Source organism: Aptenodytes forsteri, unplaced genomic scaffold, assembly GCF_000699145.1.
Source record: "Aptenodytes forsteri isolate BGI_AS27 unplaced genomic scaffold, ASM69914v1 Scaffold146, whole genome shotgun sequence".
In the NCBI taxonomy this organism is placed as follows: Eukaryota; Metazoa; Chordata; class Aves; order Sphenisciformes; family Spheniscidae; genus Aptenodytes; species Aptenodytes forsteri.
In genome coordinates this window covers 6,356,310-6,372,911 of record NW_008795128.1, presented here as the reverse complement: position 1 = coordinate 6,372,911, position 16,602 = coordinate 6,356,310, and the positions used below count along the sequence as shown (strand labels likewise).

At 42.6% G+C, this 16,602-nt stretch overlaps 1 protein-coding gene across 1 annotated transcript in view; it reads right to left on the bottom strand.

Annotated features, from left to right (window-relative positions):
* Nucleotides 1–3,520: 3,520 nt before the first annotated feature.
* The window catches only part of LOC103897561 (cytosolic phospholipase A2 beta), a 29,812-nt gene continuing 16,730 nt past the window's right edge, over nt 3,521–16,602 (bottom strand). Inside the window, exons 13-21 of the mRNA XM_009277612.2 lie at nt 15,683–15,819; nt 15,200–15,422; nt 14,481–14,598; nt 13,264–13,401; nt 11,967–12,071; nt 11,076–11,261; nt 7,862–8,028; nt 7,133–7,319; nt 3,521–3,765 (exon numbers count right to left, since the gene is read on the bottom strand). Of these exons, the coding sequence (XP_009275887.1) occupies nt 3,521–3,765; nt 7,133–7,319; nt 7,862–8,028; nt 11,076–11,261; nt 11,967–12,071; nt 13,264–13,401; nt 14,481–14,598; nt 15,200–15,422; nt 15,683–15,819 (1,506 nt within the window). The remainder of the gene's footprint in view (nt 3,766–7,132; nt 7,320–7,861; nt 8,029–11,075; nt 11,262–11,966; nt 12,072–13,263; nt 13,402–14,480; nt 14,599–15,199; nt 15,423–15,682; nt 15,820–16,602) is intronic.

The following is a 16,602-nucleotide window of genomic DNA, read 5'->3' as shown; positions in this document are numbered from 1 at the left end:
AACAAGGCCCAAGGAGCAGACCCGAGCGCAGGTCACTGATCAGCCGTACATCACTGCAACGATGCTCTATAGTTTTGTGGGTTTCGGGCTGTACAAATTAGCATGCTCTGAACCAGAGCTCAGGTGTGCTTTGGGGGACAGCATATGCCAGCCACCACTTCCCAACAAGCTGCATGGATAAGACTGTGCCAGGTGTGGGTCCCTCCACCCTGCAGAGTCCTGCAGCAACCTCACAAATGCCCTCCAGGTTCTCCTGCCACACTGTCAGGCCAGCAACATACTCCCTCAATGTCATGCTACAAAAACAAAAAAACAACCAAAACAAAAAAACAAAACACCCTGATGGGCAATACAGCCCTCACATAATTTCAGGCTCTGAAATGCAAAAATATATTTAAAAAACCATTATCACTTAAGGCTACAAGGGTACCACATGGGGCCCCAAGGAGATCAAGGGGCACATGCTTGTCTGTGCCTCTGGGCTGCAAGATTAAACAGCAGTTCCCGGCCCTACTTTAAGTGTTGGCACAACCTTGGGTGACAGTTCTCCTGGCAAAGGGAGAGCCACACCACCTTCCCACCTCCTTCCCTGCCCATGGCTACCTCCCTCACTCTATAACAGGGTTTAACAGTCCCTCAGAAAAGTTAATCTCCACTGACTGTAGGTTACCTGAAAACGCTGTGGGTTTTTTTGGCTCTTTCACATTTTAGTGGGCATTTCTGTTTGCATTAGCAGCACTACAAATGCACAAAACACACCCCAGTTATCGGTCTGTGGAGCATTTAGAGAGACCCGATTTTCTCAGTGTGGCTGAGCTGCCTCACTGCTAGGCATGTGCTGCCAACGTTCACGAGAGTTACGGATCACTCACTGTAGCCCATGAACAAAACAGGGATATCTTTTTGCAGCAGCAGAATGTAAAAATTAGGTAGCTGAGGTAAAACAGTGTTCCTCTTTACAATACGGATGATACATAAATGAAAGGCAATTACATAACATCATTGATGGTCTTGTTATGGATGAATCTGCTGTATCTCAGTGGGGGCTGCCCTGAATCTCTGTTCCTGAAGGCCAAGTCTTTCAGATTCAGTTAGATACTGGTTTAGTGTCACAAGAAATCCCAGTCTGTTGTGGAGAACACCAGTGTCCCTGACTGAACTGAGTCTTTTAACCACTGCAGCAAAGATGCTATCAGTTGCTATTATTGGGACTCCCCACAAGCTGGTCAGCTCCCAGCCCTCTCCTCCAGCTCAGCCCTTTGCACCTCCTGTGTAAGAGCATAATGCTGGAAGACACAAGCAATAATTTGACACCCCAAGCACACCAACGCAGTGAGGGTATGGAGACAGGCAGCACGACAGCATCACTCCCTCCTTGTCCATCCTTTCTGCTCCTGCTGCCCGGCCGAGGCGAGCAGGGGGTCAAACACTTGGCTGGCTGTGGGGCCAAGCGCTGGAGCCCCGGTGAATCAGTGTGCACCAGGCCACAGTACGTGGGAGCACGCACCCTCTTCACAGTCATGCTGGAATCAGTTTTTGTTCTGTGCAAGTGGGTTATAGGAAAGGGTTTCTTTATAGGACCAGCCAGAGAAGCATGAAAACACTGCACACCCTGAGCATGTGTGTGCACACAGCCACATGTGCTTGTATGTGCATATACCTGCACCACGGCATACTGTGCCAGGGCATGCTGCTCTCCTACACGAAGGTAACAGATCCTGCTGGTAGGACTCTCTCTTCTGAGAAAGCCCCCTGCTGCCATCTCAGCTTTCAACTCAAAAAGGCTCTTTATTTTTTTCTTGCAGCTGGTATCCAATTAGTTCTTATCTTCTCATGGTCTGAATTCAGTTGTAGAGTTGCGTTCCAGCTGTTAAGACTCCTCAGGTTTTGCATGGTATGCCTTAGCTCAGTAAATAAGCATTGCACAAGGAATATTGTTGAGGCTTATTCATTGCCATTGCTTGCAGCAGAAGCAGCATTTAGCAGATGCAGGGTTCAGGCAATGAAGCCTTTTGTAAGTGCGCTCCCTGAGCTTGATTACTGTCTGCATGTACCGAAAAGGCAGACCCCTGTTTCTCTTTCTTTGTCTAATTTTGGATTTCAAGTAAAACTAATTCTAGATATCAAGTAAATTTCCAACACGGAAGAAATGTGTAAGATTTTCCTTGAAGGTCCTGATGAATATGCTGTGTTTGGATTAAATAAGCCAGAAGCAGGTCCAAATGCTTCAGTGCTAGGAAGTCTGGAAACTTCTCTGACTTCTGTGGAGCTCTGTTTCGTATTTCTCAGCATCCTTCTCTACCGTCTTTTTAATATAGTGGAGGGCTATAAAGATGTTCCATGCTCCTAGTTCAAGGCAAAGTCTCTCACTGCACTCCAAAGCAAATGAAAACCAGACATCAATTTTCCAAATATTTTCCTCCAGCAAGGAGGTGTGATAAAGAATTTCCTTTTTTTATTTGTGCTCTATTTTAGCGTAGCACCTATTAAAAACGCCTTGCCTATTATGTTAGGGATAGAAGACTGTAAAGGGAAAAAATCTTCTGGGTGTGAAAATACAATGGCTATGCACTCTGTTAGTGAGTTATGTTATCCTACACTCAGTTTACATACATAAGGAGCACTAGCTTATGTCTCGGTCATGATTATTAAATTAAATGTACTTGAGTCTATGGTAATTATTCCCCTCAGGTTGCTGGTATCAAAAGCTTGTTTCAGGCTCTTGACATTTTAATGCATAAAGGCACTACCCATATAAATCAATATAATCACTCATGCCTTATGCAGAATTTTTCCTCCAGCCAACGCTCAAAAGAACCGTACTCGCTCTCTGCAGCTCATGTCCTCTCTCCTTGAAATGTAACTGCCCCCCTCGTGGCAGTCTGGAGCAGTGGTTCTGTGCCAAACTCTTGCAGGGGAATGGAAAAAAGGAATAATTTCTAAATCAGCAAGGGGAATCGGCCAGACAGAATGCAATTGTCCACGTTGCAGTTTGGCCGTTGTTCACAGATATATATGACTCTTTGGCCTGACTTCAAAGCTGACCCCACCAATTCAGTGCAAATTCTAGTTTCTCAGCCTATCTGAAAATCTGGACATTACTGAATGCAAATGGCCAGGACTTGGTTTGTAACAAAGCATTGAAAAGACACTGACAATGGGCTCAGGAATGAGGGGACAGGCACATACGAAGAACTATCACTATCACCACCACCATATTCTATAACATTGGGGAGATCCTGGAAGGTCTCTGCTAACCAGGACCCTAATTTCTTAACCAGTACGACCACAGTGTGAGGCTCTTGTGGTCTGAAAACTTGGGGGAAGGAGATTAAATAAGCCCTTTTGAAAGCTAGGAACTTGAAAAAGGCAAGATGAGAAATGTACAGGTTTCCTGAGTTTCCTGCAAATAATGAACACTGTGATGTGTTGCAACGTGACTGTGACGTTATAATGTGACTGTGATGTGTTGTAATGTGACTGTTGTAGCCTTCAGTGGGGAACAGTGCAAAAACCCAGCCTAGGGGTATCCAGCTCCAGAGTGACTGGGGAGATTACCAGTCCTGCCACTTCTCCTCCGTTCTACAGCACTCCGGATTGCCTGGAGGAGCAGGTCTTTGTTATTGAGGATGTTGTATTTGCTCAGGTTCACAAGTTTGTCAAAATTTTCGGAGGAGTAGATTAGCCTAATGAGGTAATAGGGTGAGCAGTTGTTCTCCAGATTTACTTTGCCTTCTTCCATCTCTGAGAGACAGCGCTTTACCCCTGCAGAGAAAGACAAAAGCCACCACAATGAGCTGAATCTGGAGCACAAAACACATAGTGTTGGAGGGGACTGATCTGCTTGGCAGAACCTGCTGTTAAAAACAGCCTCCAGGAAAGATTGCACCTCCCCACAGCTTCAAAGAGACATTCCTGGTCAGCTTTCCCAGCCGCTCCTCCTTCCCCCTCTGCTAAAGCTCAGACCTGGAAATCCCTCAGCAGGGCTGGCAGGAATCATTACCTTCCCCCTCGTCTTGCCCCTGCAGACAGTCATTCCTGGACAGCGTACCCCTGGGTCCACATCCTTTCTTAAACTCTATAAGTCTGACTCTCCAACAAGCCACACACCTGGAACACCTTTCAAAATCCATGATCTGACCTCAGTTAGCGGTGACGAGAGTGTATCTGCCAGCTAGAGCAAGTGGACAACCTAGTACATACAAGGAGGCCTTGTGATGCTAACCACGCAGGATTGCCTGTTGCAGAGTGCGGAGGTGCAGAGGGAACAGAGCACCTCACATCAGCCTCTCATCCTTCAACTCCTTCAACTCAGGCTTGGGTTAACCCCACCTCTTGGAGTTGCCAACATCCATCCTCCCTGTTAGGTCAATCTCTTTGCTTAAAAGGACACCCTAATTACCTCCACCAGGGACTTCAGCAGCCTCATATTTATGCTTCTACAGAATGTTGAGAGTTACATTTTTTCTCTTTTTTTTTACCTATCTCCTTGCAGTCTGAACCAAATATGCCCAAACCACAAAGGTATTGTGAGATGACTGTCAGTGGGGCTACAAACAGACTGCTGAGATATTCCTTATGATGTCTACCAGAAGCGCATGAAAATGACATGAATTTTGCTTGAGACAGCAGGTTTTTGTCTAACCTAGTGGTTTCTGGGCAGTGTGATCTCAGGGTGCTGGGCACAGGCTGTCACTAGAAGTGGTTGTACTAAAAATGTCCAAGTTTTGCTTCACTGATCCTCCCAATATTCAGAGAGCCATATTATCTGTGCTATCCACATCCAGATACAGCTGCATCTGCCTCAAGCACACAAAAGCACAGTCTATAGTTTTATTATAAATGGGCACTTCACAAGCTGATTCTCTTTTCTAGAATTTAAATAGTTAAAAGCAAGAAAAATAAGTACCCACATTCCACAAGGTGTCTCTCAGCCATCTAGAAATGAAAAGCTCCACTGTTAAACTTGAAATCCACGCAAGCAGGTTGCCAAGGACCCTCCTCCCCCAACCACCCACATCAGTTGCTGGCTGTCAGCTTGACTGATGAATCACCGGTTGCTCAGAGACATGCAGGTGAGCGTCACAGCTCACGAATTTGGGCCTGGAGCACTGAGAAGCTGCAGCAGCTGTTTTGCTCTGCATAATCTCATCCATCTTTCATTCAGAGAGACTCTAAAACACTCACCTGTTTTACCTGCTAGCCACTGCTCAATGGCCATATCTCAGTGCACATTGCCATTTGGACCATCTCCAGCCTCCACCTAACAAGCCTAGTTCCCTCTACTCGGTATCTCCTCTGTTCATCCATAGTTTCCAAACGTGATTTTATTGGTGTATCTCTTACTGCACATATTCTCTGAGCATTGGTGAACGTCATAGCAGAAAATGAGCTTTACTTAACCTGTTTTGTTGCTGTTCATAACCTTCCCCAAATGTTCCCTCAGAGACATCCATTTTGCTGTGGTCCCAGCACCACAATATAATTTTGGGTAAAGCTGGAAGAAGGGTGAATGCTCTGTCTGCTGTGTTGAGCAGTAGTGAGGGAGAGCAGAAGTTCCCCACAGCCTGATAACTCAAAAGGTGGTGTGTCAGATACTTCAGGGTTCGTTGCTGTAAGCTCCAGCACGGAGGAAGGTCTCAGGCTAAGGAAGTCAGACAGCAGAAGCACCAACAAGATACCGCCTGTCTGATTTTTGCAGAGTATCCCACAAGCTGTTGGAAAAACCTAGTCTATACTGAGGCTCTCATGTTCTTACATCGCCTTTGCTGCTTCATGCCTGTATTCAAAGACAACACCTGAGGGCAGACCCCACTGCCCAGGGCCTGCTGGGCCTCCACGCAGAACCAACCAAATTGCATATGTCCCCATAGCGAAGCCATGTCTGTTGTTGAATTCCCTGGAGAAAGGGAGGAAGGATATGAGCTGTGTTACCTGGGACACTTAGGGTCTTGCTGTCTGTTAATCATGTGCACAGGGCTGCCAAACTCATGTGCAAAGCTCTTTAGCAAGTACAGGACAAGGCCCTTCTCTGTGAGCTAATACAGGCTTGTGTACACCACAGACTAATACAGCTTTTCTGGCAGCTCTTTCTATTCACTGCCTTTTAGTAAAGGAAGTAACCTCCTTCTCCCACAATGCTCATACCAACACCATATAATGGCTAGGCCAAGGTAGGACGATCAGTATCTTTTGTGCTTCCTACCCTTAAATCAACTAAACATTGCATCCCCTCCACCTCCTACTATTTATTTTTCTGAACATGTTCACAACAGAATTACTTGACCCAGCTGTTAGCAGCCATGTGCCCATTCCTTCTGCTCTGACTTTTGGGCCACAAACATCATTCTTATTATTGCTGGAGAGACTTGCTAATTCTCTCCATCTAGATGGTGGTTGGCACAAAGGCATGAGCATGTGGAAGAAGCAACCAGTGCCCAGCCTGCTTGCTTACTGCTAGGTCTTAAATTGATAGGGGGAAGATGAGGGAAGAAGCAGTTGGCAGATGTTCTCTGTCTCTTCTAGATCGGAATTCTGGCCCTACCTTTTCCCCAACATCTTACCATTGCAAATGCTGTCTTCTCCAGTATGCCTTGCAGTGTGAGTTGTGGCTTAAAGCCTCGTTCTGTCCTGTGTCTTACTCAACATCACTGAGTCTGCTGTGGTTTGCTAACCTGCCTCTTGAGCAGTACGTGGAGGCTAATCAGTAGAGACAGGGACTTGCCTCAACTACCTCTGTCGCATCATGGTTTACTGGATGAGAGATACAGTTTCACTCTGTATATGGGAAACATAATCCCAATTTTGGTGAGAAGATTAACATGACTAGGTTAACAGGAGAAGAGTTGACACCTCCTTCTCCTCTCATGGAGAGGAAACGCGTGTACTTTGAGCTGAATGCAGTAACCTAAACCTGGCCTGACAGATGAGTGGGCATGCTCATTCATAGCCTAATGGAAGAGGCAAATATATGTGTATGATTGTGATGGGTAGGAGACAGGATGGTCTCACTCACACAAAGGCTGTGCCCTTGCTTAAAATTATTGCTACAAAGGACAAATAAGATCCATGCTGTGGAAAGACAAATGGCCCGAACTCAACTAGAAAGTATAGTTTCGTTGACTGAACTTACCAGGCTCCTTGAATTCCTTAAAGGTGTCATTCACCAGGGGGAAATGGATTACTATGGGTGCTCTGGGGTCCTCTGCATCCGAAAACACGTAACATTCCTTTGGGTTCTTCTCTTCTTCTTTACTTAGCTCCACTTTGGGGAATGGGATTTTTTGTATCTTGCAATATTTGTATGTCATCTCTAATTGCTGTGGAAACAGAATGTCATTGCCTTAAAGCTTACACTAAGACAAAAATCAGGTTTACTGAAGTATCATAGAAATACTATGGCAACTTAATTCAGTCCCTAGAATCACTCTGCAATGAATGTGTAATCCAAAGTAGCCACAGTATAACCCTACTTTCTGCCACCACTCACCACAAGTCAGAAGATGCTTCTTATCACCCTATAATGTTTTTTACAGCTAGAGGGAATGACCAAAAGCCACACTTAGAATTTGTCATGAGGACAGACCAGGAGAGATCAAGGTCATGTCTCCAGCAACCAATTGTTACTGCAATTCCCTGAGGATCCTAGGAAGTGTATGCTGCAATCCACTACAGAGAAAAGAGCCTAACAGTTTCTATAGTTCTGGTCTTGAAGGAAGTTTCTTTCCTCCTCCAAGATATGGTGACTGGTTTGCTCTTGAGTATATGATCAAGACCCCCCCAGCCACTTCCTTAAAAGTTTTAATAACACAAGAAGAGTTTTACCAGGGCTGCAAGGAGCAGAGCATGTTAATCTTCTCACCTTGAACACATTCCCCAAACCATAATCAAGTGAGATAATGACATCTACATTCCTCTCTGGCTTGAAAAGTGCTGCACCACTGGTGTTGATGAAATAGCCAACATCTATCAGGCAAAGGTATTTCTGCAGTGGTGTCAGATTGTTAGGGAAAGAGTCCAGCACAGTGTCTGAAAAACATTTTGAATATAGTTAGTGATGCATTGGTAGGGAAGGAGGAGTCAGTAATTCTGTCTGTGCTACATGATAAGGGCAGCCCCTTGGTTGCCCTTAAGACCAGGCTCACCTCCCTCCATAATGCGAGCCCACAAACGTGGCCTCAGGAGCACGCCCTCCAAACTGCACGTCTGAGCACATCTGTCCTGTTACCACACTCCCCCAGACACACTCACAAATGCAGGCCGTGAGGCAGCCAGGCAGAGGACAGGTGAGACACAGACTCCACTGGCCTCACAGCTGCTCTGGGGAGTGATTTTTCACAGAATACAGACTTTAGCCGATTTTTTTTTCCCCTAAACTGGGAAAAATGCAAACAACAAAAACAATTTCACAGTGTAGCAACAAATCTAACATCACTGCGCTTTTGCATTGCTCTTTTTTTTGCTTTTGCATTCTCAGGATTAGCCTCCTCTCCCAGGGTGAAAAATCTGACTTCAACCTGCTTTCAGTGATCTCTTACATAAATTATCTTAGCCATGCTGCAAAAAATTAGCACCTCATGCACACAGCATCCCCTACCAACAGCTTAAAATATTGCTTGAATTAATTAAACCTCACATTAACGCCAAAAGGAGCCAAAAGGGGATTATACCAACTGGCAAGTTGAGATCTAAAGCCAGTTTCTGATAGCTAGACTCTTATTTCTCTGCTGGCAAACCCACCAGGCTGCCCTGAAGACAGCAAGTCCGCTATTGTTCCCTTGGTACCATTTCGAGTCCCATGGAATAAGAAACATTTTGCTATGGCTTTAAATATCAAAATACTGGTTTAAGAGTGTTCCTCAAGTTCACAAAATGAGGTACCAAAGCCCAGAGCAGACCCCTTGAGCCTTAAATCATTTGTGCTTAGGTATTTTAAGAAACTGTTGATCACAGAAATACTGCAGGTAAGTTCCAGCATTTCACTTCTTTCAATTTCTCTGCCTCCTTGGCCTCATTCTGTAGTGTTGATTTAAACCTTGCAGAATAACTCTAGCTTGTTCCATAGCCTGGAATGTTTGACAGCAGCTTGAAGTAATAACTCATATTTTTTCCATTCCCTCACTGTCAGGTCTTTACAAAATTATTTGCTTATTTTAGCATTCATGGCTGCTGGGAATTCACAGATTCTGCTGTAATGAGAGACATTTGCTTGCAGTCCCTCACAGAAGAAACAGAGCGTACTTTTTAGTTTTATTTGGCCTGGTGAATATTTTTAGTTGAAATTCCATTACCCCCATTTTCTTATCATGGAGGTGGAACCGTGCAGCAGTTATTCATGGCTGGATATGTGAATTAGAAGTAGGCATTTCCTTGGGAGAGTCTCTTCTTCCATCCCACACTCAAAAAGGGACTTTAAAGAAGTCCTGCCTCAGGAATTCCCTTGAAAGCATGAACCCTACTGTAAATGCACTACAGTAATTCCAGGCTATGAGTTCTCAACTTTCTCACCATGAAAATTAGGCTTTTCACATGGCGTGTAAAGTCTTGTTTTAATGTGTCAGATAACCTGAGCTGCAGGGAAGCCTTTAGAACACAGCTATATTCTGGAGACTTCACCCACGAGCCTATCATTTCTGCTCACAGAGCTCGCATCTCCTCTTGCTCCCATAGATAGATCCATTTTAGCTTGGTCTCATGCAGGCAGCCAAAAGAGGATAAAAAATCTGCTAGTTTTTCCCACTCCAGACTTTCAGTTTCCCTTTTCCCACTCCAGACTTCATGCTTTCCAGTTATTTTATTTTATTTGTAGAATATCTACCCTGAGCTAGTCTTTAGTGTCCCTATGCTCGCTTCCTCTAAATCATCCTTGAAATCTGCTTCTACCCATTTGCCTTTACAAAATTGCTAGTCAGCAAATGTACGGAAAATGATTTTTTTTTAACATTTACTGACTGACAATTTCATCCTTCATCCACCTTCTTAAGCTACTCGCTTGCTCCTTCTCTCGCCCACCTTTCTTATGCTACTTGTTTTCTCCTTCTCTCACTTGTTTTCTTAGAGCAGACTTTTTTAGGACACAGACTTTTTGCTTACTGAACATTTTGAAAGCACTTAGCACACTGTGGGCTCTGCTTTAATCCACAAAAAACTCCGCCATCTCTTGCCATTGTCTCAGCAAACCATGTAGCAATGGCAGCCAGGGACAAAAAGTGTTGTAACTTGCATGAAATGGGAGAGAAAACACAAGTTGCCAAAGAGAAGGACTCAGAGGAGGCAGAGAACACATGTTTTGTTGCTGAAGTGAGATTAACCTTAATAATGTAGGGTCCTCCCACACTGCTACCTGCTCATGGAATAAATGAGGATGCTGGGATTACAGGAAGGTTTGTGATGCACAAAACCTCAGCTCCATCATGTTGCTATCATTTCACAGATTGTTTCATAGATTTTGAGGTAAAACTATTATGACTGTTTACTTTGCCTGCCTGCAGAGCACAGGCCATAGAAAATTGCTGTTCAATTTATACATCAAGTCTACGCATTCTGTTTGTTTAATATATACAGTCTAAACCTATGTGGCTTTAACCTTCTGTTGTTGGATCTTGGTATTTCTATTCCTGAAGGGTTAAAGAGAGGTCTCTCGATGGATAAATCATCAGGCAGAAATACCACACGTATGGGGAACCACATGCTTGCAGCCAGTCCTTTCCTTCATCTGATCCACATAATAATCTGCTATTTTACACTTCTGGTGTTACCGTTGTTTCTTGACCTTAAAAGATTCTACCCTTTCTGAATCTTTTGACTACTGTACCTATGCAGAGTGACAAAATTCCTGTAGAAGATCATGCTTTGACACAGATTACAGACATCTTCAGAAGGTGAAAGAGTAGCGCATGGACTAGTTCACTTTAACCTGTTACCCTAAAGAAACAGACACCATGAACATAGTTCCATCTCAGCAGATTTCCAAACCCTGAGAAAAGATCTCTAAATGTGAGATTTCCAAAGTCTAAAAAAAAAAAAAAATCTGAGATGTTACCTGCACACTGCAGCTAACTCTTTGTTGCAGTTACCTTTCCATTCAATAAATTTTTTCTGATGGATATAATCCTTATGAAATTCTAAGCCTCTCAGGAAGTTATGAGACTTTCCCAGTAGTGGACGCTTGGTCATAATGTCCTGAAACATTTCATACAACTTCCCTGACAAACAAGACGGAGGCTCAATGATAGTGACATCATCCTCAGGGGAATGTTTTTCTGAAATAGAAAAGGAACTGTGAGAAAAAACATCAGCAATCTGTTCTGCCGGGCACCTTTACTGGCTAGCTGCCCTTGCTGTCTTCCTGTGGGTCCCTCCCCTCCCTGTTTCTTGCAGTCTGCTTGAAAACATATGCACATGACCAATCCCATTTAAACAAAGAGATATTTGGTTTTGTTTAAAGCAAGCACAGCTTTTGTCTTTTACTCTTTCAAATGACACACTGACTTTGTATTTTTGACTACAAGTAAAAGCCACCCTTCTCATTTGCAGTCATGGGAGGAGTCATTTAACACACCATAAGCAAATTTTAAATGAAAAACGTTTGTAACTAGCATGAAGTGTGCCTCTGAGTTAAAAATAAAATAAAATAAAATAAAATAAAATAAAATAAAATAAAATAAAATAAAATAAAATAAAATAAAATAAAATAAAATAAAATAAAATAAAATAAAATAAAATAAAATAAAATAAAATAAAATAAAATAAAATAAAATAAAATGAAAACACCACATAGTGATCATTCTGATACAGGTGAAAATCATGCTGGAAGATCCACAGTAAGGCAACACAACATGCAGCAATTTAGGGAGAACATGTGAGAGATTATTCACAAACAGTAACAATAGTGTATCTTTCTTAATCCTCTCCTGAATAGGAAGCACTGTCTGGTCAAAAACAAATACTGTTTTTGAAACTCTTACCTATATCTACCATATCTTTGGCCCATCGTTCCCAGAATTCATTTGAATTTGAGGACCAGTACAAGCCATCCAGCAAATTCCTAGTAAAGATGTTTGTCCAAAGACCTGCAAGTCAAACCACATGGGAAAAATACTGCACCACCACATGTTAACCACTGACTATTACAAGTATCCATGCTACATACTATTGGCCCATGTGAACTGACCCTGTCATGACACAGCAGTAGGTCTCACAGAGTTCAAACATAATGGTGTCAGCACTTCAGTGCTTTTTCTCAAGAGATAACTACACAGAGACCATTCACTGCATAGTACAGAGTAACAAAATAAGAGGTATCAGTCACCCAAATGATGCTTTAGAGTGTTTACTGTGTACTTGTGAAAGAAAGCAGGCTTTGAAAGCATGGTGAAGCCATATAAGCATAAGGCCCTTCCTTAAACTGATTTATTCTTTACGTTTATCTAAGACCCATTTTTTCCTTTCAGGCATGTTTTGTTTCTGTGGAGTTCAACAGGTCCAGGATCAAAATAGAATTGGCTCCGTATGTGAGTCTGCTTTTGGAAAAGAAAGAACTATCCTTTGTCGTTAAGCCCCATGCCAGGTACTCACATGAGGAACAAATTCCAGCAGACTTCACAGTGAAAGAAATATGATTTTTGTCTCCACTGGACCTTTGTTTTTGGTATCAAAAGCTAAAATTCTGACAAGGATTTCAAATCTGCCTGGGGCAGAAGGATTCCTCTGACTAGCTGCTTTTCCCCTTTTCTTCGCCTTTCAAGGTAGAACAGCCAGTCAAAGCAGTTGTTGGAGGTTAAAAGGGCTTCCTTCATCCTTATGGGCAGGGAAGATTAGTGACACCATTCTCAACCCACAAAGCTCAGACGGTTGTCACCTTTGTGGGTTGTTCTAGATGAGTTATATTTTTTTTTCAGCTCCTTCCAATTCTACCCCAGCAATGCGTTGTCTAGAAACATAGTTGATGAAGTTGAAGAGTTGATGACTGGTCAGGGAAGAAAGGCTTATTATTTCCTCAACTTGCCTTCTCCACCTTCTTGTTTAGTTCAGAAAATGGGAAGGGGAACCATGCTGCAACTTTCCTAAATCTGCCCAGGTTAAAAGGGAGGACAGGAGGAAAGAAGGTTTACAAAGAGCAGAAGTGTACAAAAGGGGTAAAAGCCCATTGAACCAAGACCTAGAGCAGACCTGCTGGCAAGGAGTGTTGTACACAGACCTGTGGCTAGCTAGTACCATGCTTTCTACCATGTCGTGATTAACTATATTGCACTGCTAGGTCACCTTCCAGATAGCAGATCCGAGATTCTGGCAGCTTTTTCACTCGCCTTCCCATGAAGAACTCACTGTCAAAATATTCTGAACGAATGGAGGCTCCGTATTTTGGTATGGCCACCTCATAAGGAGAGAACTCCGCCCACTCTACAAAAGAATTGACACGTGGCACATTTACTGTAATAAAAATAAGAAAACAAAACCTTCCCCTGTGGATAAAGCTATCCACAAGCTCCATGGATCTTGCTTGTCTCAGCGGCTCTGTACATGTGTCATCATGTAGTATGTGTCATTATCATACATCAGTAGCTTTGTATTGCAAACTACACTGTCTAGTTCCATACAAACTGAGAGGTGATTTACATACAAAAATAACTATCTTGTTCACCTCAGAAAGAGTCTAATGTTAGCTTCAAAAGCTTAGATATATATTTCTATATAAAGATTCTGGGATCCCACTTGCCTCTCTAAATCAAGAGCATCAAATATACAACATGCAAGTGTGATCCGACCTGCAAGGAATGACTGGCATGAAACCTCTTCTAACCCGAACTTGTCAGTCTACATGATATAACAAAGCAGCCTGAAGACACATCAGCTCCAAACTGGAAAGTACTACAGTGTGGGCATGGCCATGCAGTTTCCTGACTCAAGCTGTCCTGTACAGGCATTGCAGTAGAACAGCAGCTATAAACCTAACCAAATGTAAGTACTGTTTTTTCTTTCCAATATCTGCTCATTTTAATACCTTTTGTTGAATGTAGTCTGTGTCCATTTAAAGGCTGCCATATCACACCCATCATAGCAATCATAGTCCACTCCATTTTCATACCCTCATCAGTGTAGTATTTAGGGAAGTGACAACTACATTTCACAGCACCTCTACAAACTAAGGAACCATCAAAGCCATTTTATAGGTATGGAACTGAGGCAGAAAAAGATCACATGATTTGCCCACACTCACTCACAATGTCTGTGGCAAAACTAGAACTTCAGCCCAGATCTTCAGAAATGCCCTGTTCATGCCTGAGGATGTTATCCAGCAGATCTGCTCTTTTAATCAACACCCAGCAGTTCGCAAAAAAGACAAACATTTTATTAAAAGGTGAATACTGAGTCAGGGCAAGCAACAGATGTATTCCCCTTTTATCCTCCACACACGCACCCTCCCTCCAAATTCTCTTTAGTCCCTACTCAGAGTCAGAAGAAACTCTAGGAATACTTACCTCTAAATTTGAAAGTACTGAACTTTTCCTCTTTCACATTGAGGACTGCATAGAAAGGCAATGGGTTTTGTCCATGCTCCAATGCCTTGCGCTGGTCTGTGAGTTTGTACTTTCTTGGCTAATCAAAGAGATAAAAAAATCACAGTAAACCTCTGGAAGAGCACAGGCCAAAAACACTGACACAATCTATCTGAGTACGAATAGATAACAGATGTTTTACAACCCAGAGGAATCTGTGTGTCACGTTTTCATAAGAGACCTCTTCCTTCATGTTCCTGCACTTTCCTTCCTGGTTGCCTTTTTGATACCTAGTAACCTCTTCATTAATATCTAAGTGCCTTGATTGCCTGCATCCCACAGATCTTTACTAAGGCTGAGACTAATGTTCACATGAGGACAGATTACTCTAGCTCTTAAGTGTCCAACTAGAAACAGACTTTAAAAGACCTGACTTTTCAGCGGGGATTGCTCAGTTCTTTCTGAAAGTTTGCCTACTGAAGTTGCTAGATGTTGGGCACCCTAATACGGAAGCACCTTCAAACCATTAGCTACCCTGGAAAATCCTGGCTACAAGATCCTCTGCCATTGTTTACAAATCACACTGGGATGCCTCAGTCACTTTGGATTTGTTCCACACTTTACGTCATGCCCTCGAAGAGTAAAGCTCTAAAGAAAATGAGTGGATGTTTCCCAAATGTGTGGCAGGACTATGTACATACCTGTTCATGTAAGAACATTTCCTGAACAAGTGACCACAGAGTTGTAAAAGATGATACATGTCCTGCTTTTGCCCTTTCAGTGAGTTCCTTGTGATAATACTTCAGATGCTCTATAGACATAAGGTTGAGCTTGCATTTTGTCACTTGTTCTTTTACTGCCTTAAGTGGTTCCTCCAGAGTCTTCTGTGACCAGTCGGCATGCTCATACAGGTCTGCTAGGGTCCTAAAGAACAGAAATGTGAGAAAATAATCCATTTATTTGGATTTTGGAAAATTACTCTATTTACCCAACCCCTTTCATCAAAGAAGAGAATCAGCAAGCCTAAGCTGAAGTTATGATCGAGAGCCAACAGTAATAGCTTTACCAGGGAATTACGTTCACTTATTAACAATGTAGGACTTCGAAAGAGATGCATCTCTCTCACTGTGTGGAAATGTAGAGTCACAGTCATTCCAAATACAAATCTCATTTTCTATACGCACCATGTCGAGCCAGAAGCCCCGGTAAGATAAGTAACACAGTCCAACAGATTTAGCTTCTGAAGAGCTAAGAGGTGGCCAAACATAGCTGACATTGCTCTGAGGCCTCCGCCTGTTGCCATAACAGCTATTACTGGGACCTGTTCAAAACATAAGTATTATCTTCAAAAAGTTACTCACTTGCCTACTTGGAAAAGTCTAATTAAAGCTCTTATAATTTCCTCAGAAGACTTCATTAGAGGACAATGAAATTAAATCAACATTCAGCCAGTCTTTAGCAGTATCTTCTTTAAATTAACCTCCAGACACTCAGTGGGTTCTTTTAACCCCAAAGCTTGGATGAGTTTGAATATGCAGTGATTTTAACTTTCCTTCCTCCCCTTGTTCTTTATAACTGGAATTGCAATGATTAAGAACAGATAATGATATGATTTTATTATAAATAACAACAATTGCAATAAATGTAATTAAGAATGGATTCAAAGAAGTCCTGAGCAGAGTTCAGAAAAAATATATTAAGCAAACAAAATGATTCTTTGGACAGCATCCATTCAGCAAATAAAATTCCATCAAGAAAATAAATGTTCACTTTAAAATTCACCCTGGATCTTGGCAACAAAACACACTTCAGCTGGAGCTTGTTATAAAATGTTCTTTCTCCACCCTAAAGAATTTTGACTTTTTGTGGAAAGTGTTGTGAAAATAAAAAAAAAAGGTAAGCCTAAAGAAGGAACATTACAATGATTTCATAAATATCTATGTGAGGTGAATTTCAAATACTCGTTTTCCTACTTGGTTTGGGTTGTCTGGCTAGGCTGTGTTTAACACAACGTACCAGCAGTGCCTCACATCTTGCTGACCCGCTGCACCACACTGCTGGAAACTCTGGCTTTGAAGAGTGGTATATTATGTCCTTGGGAATT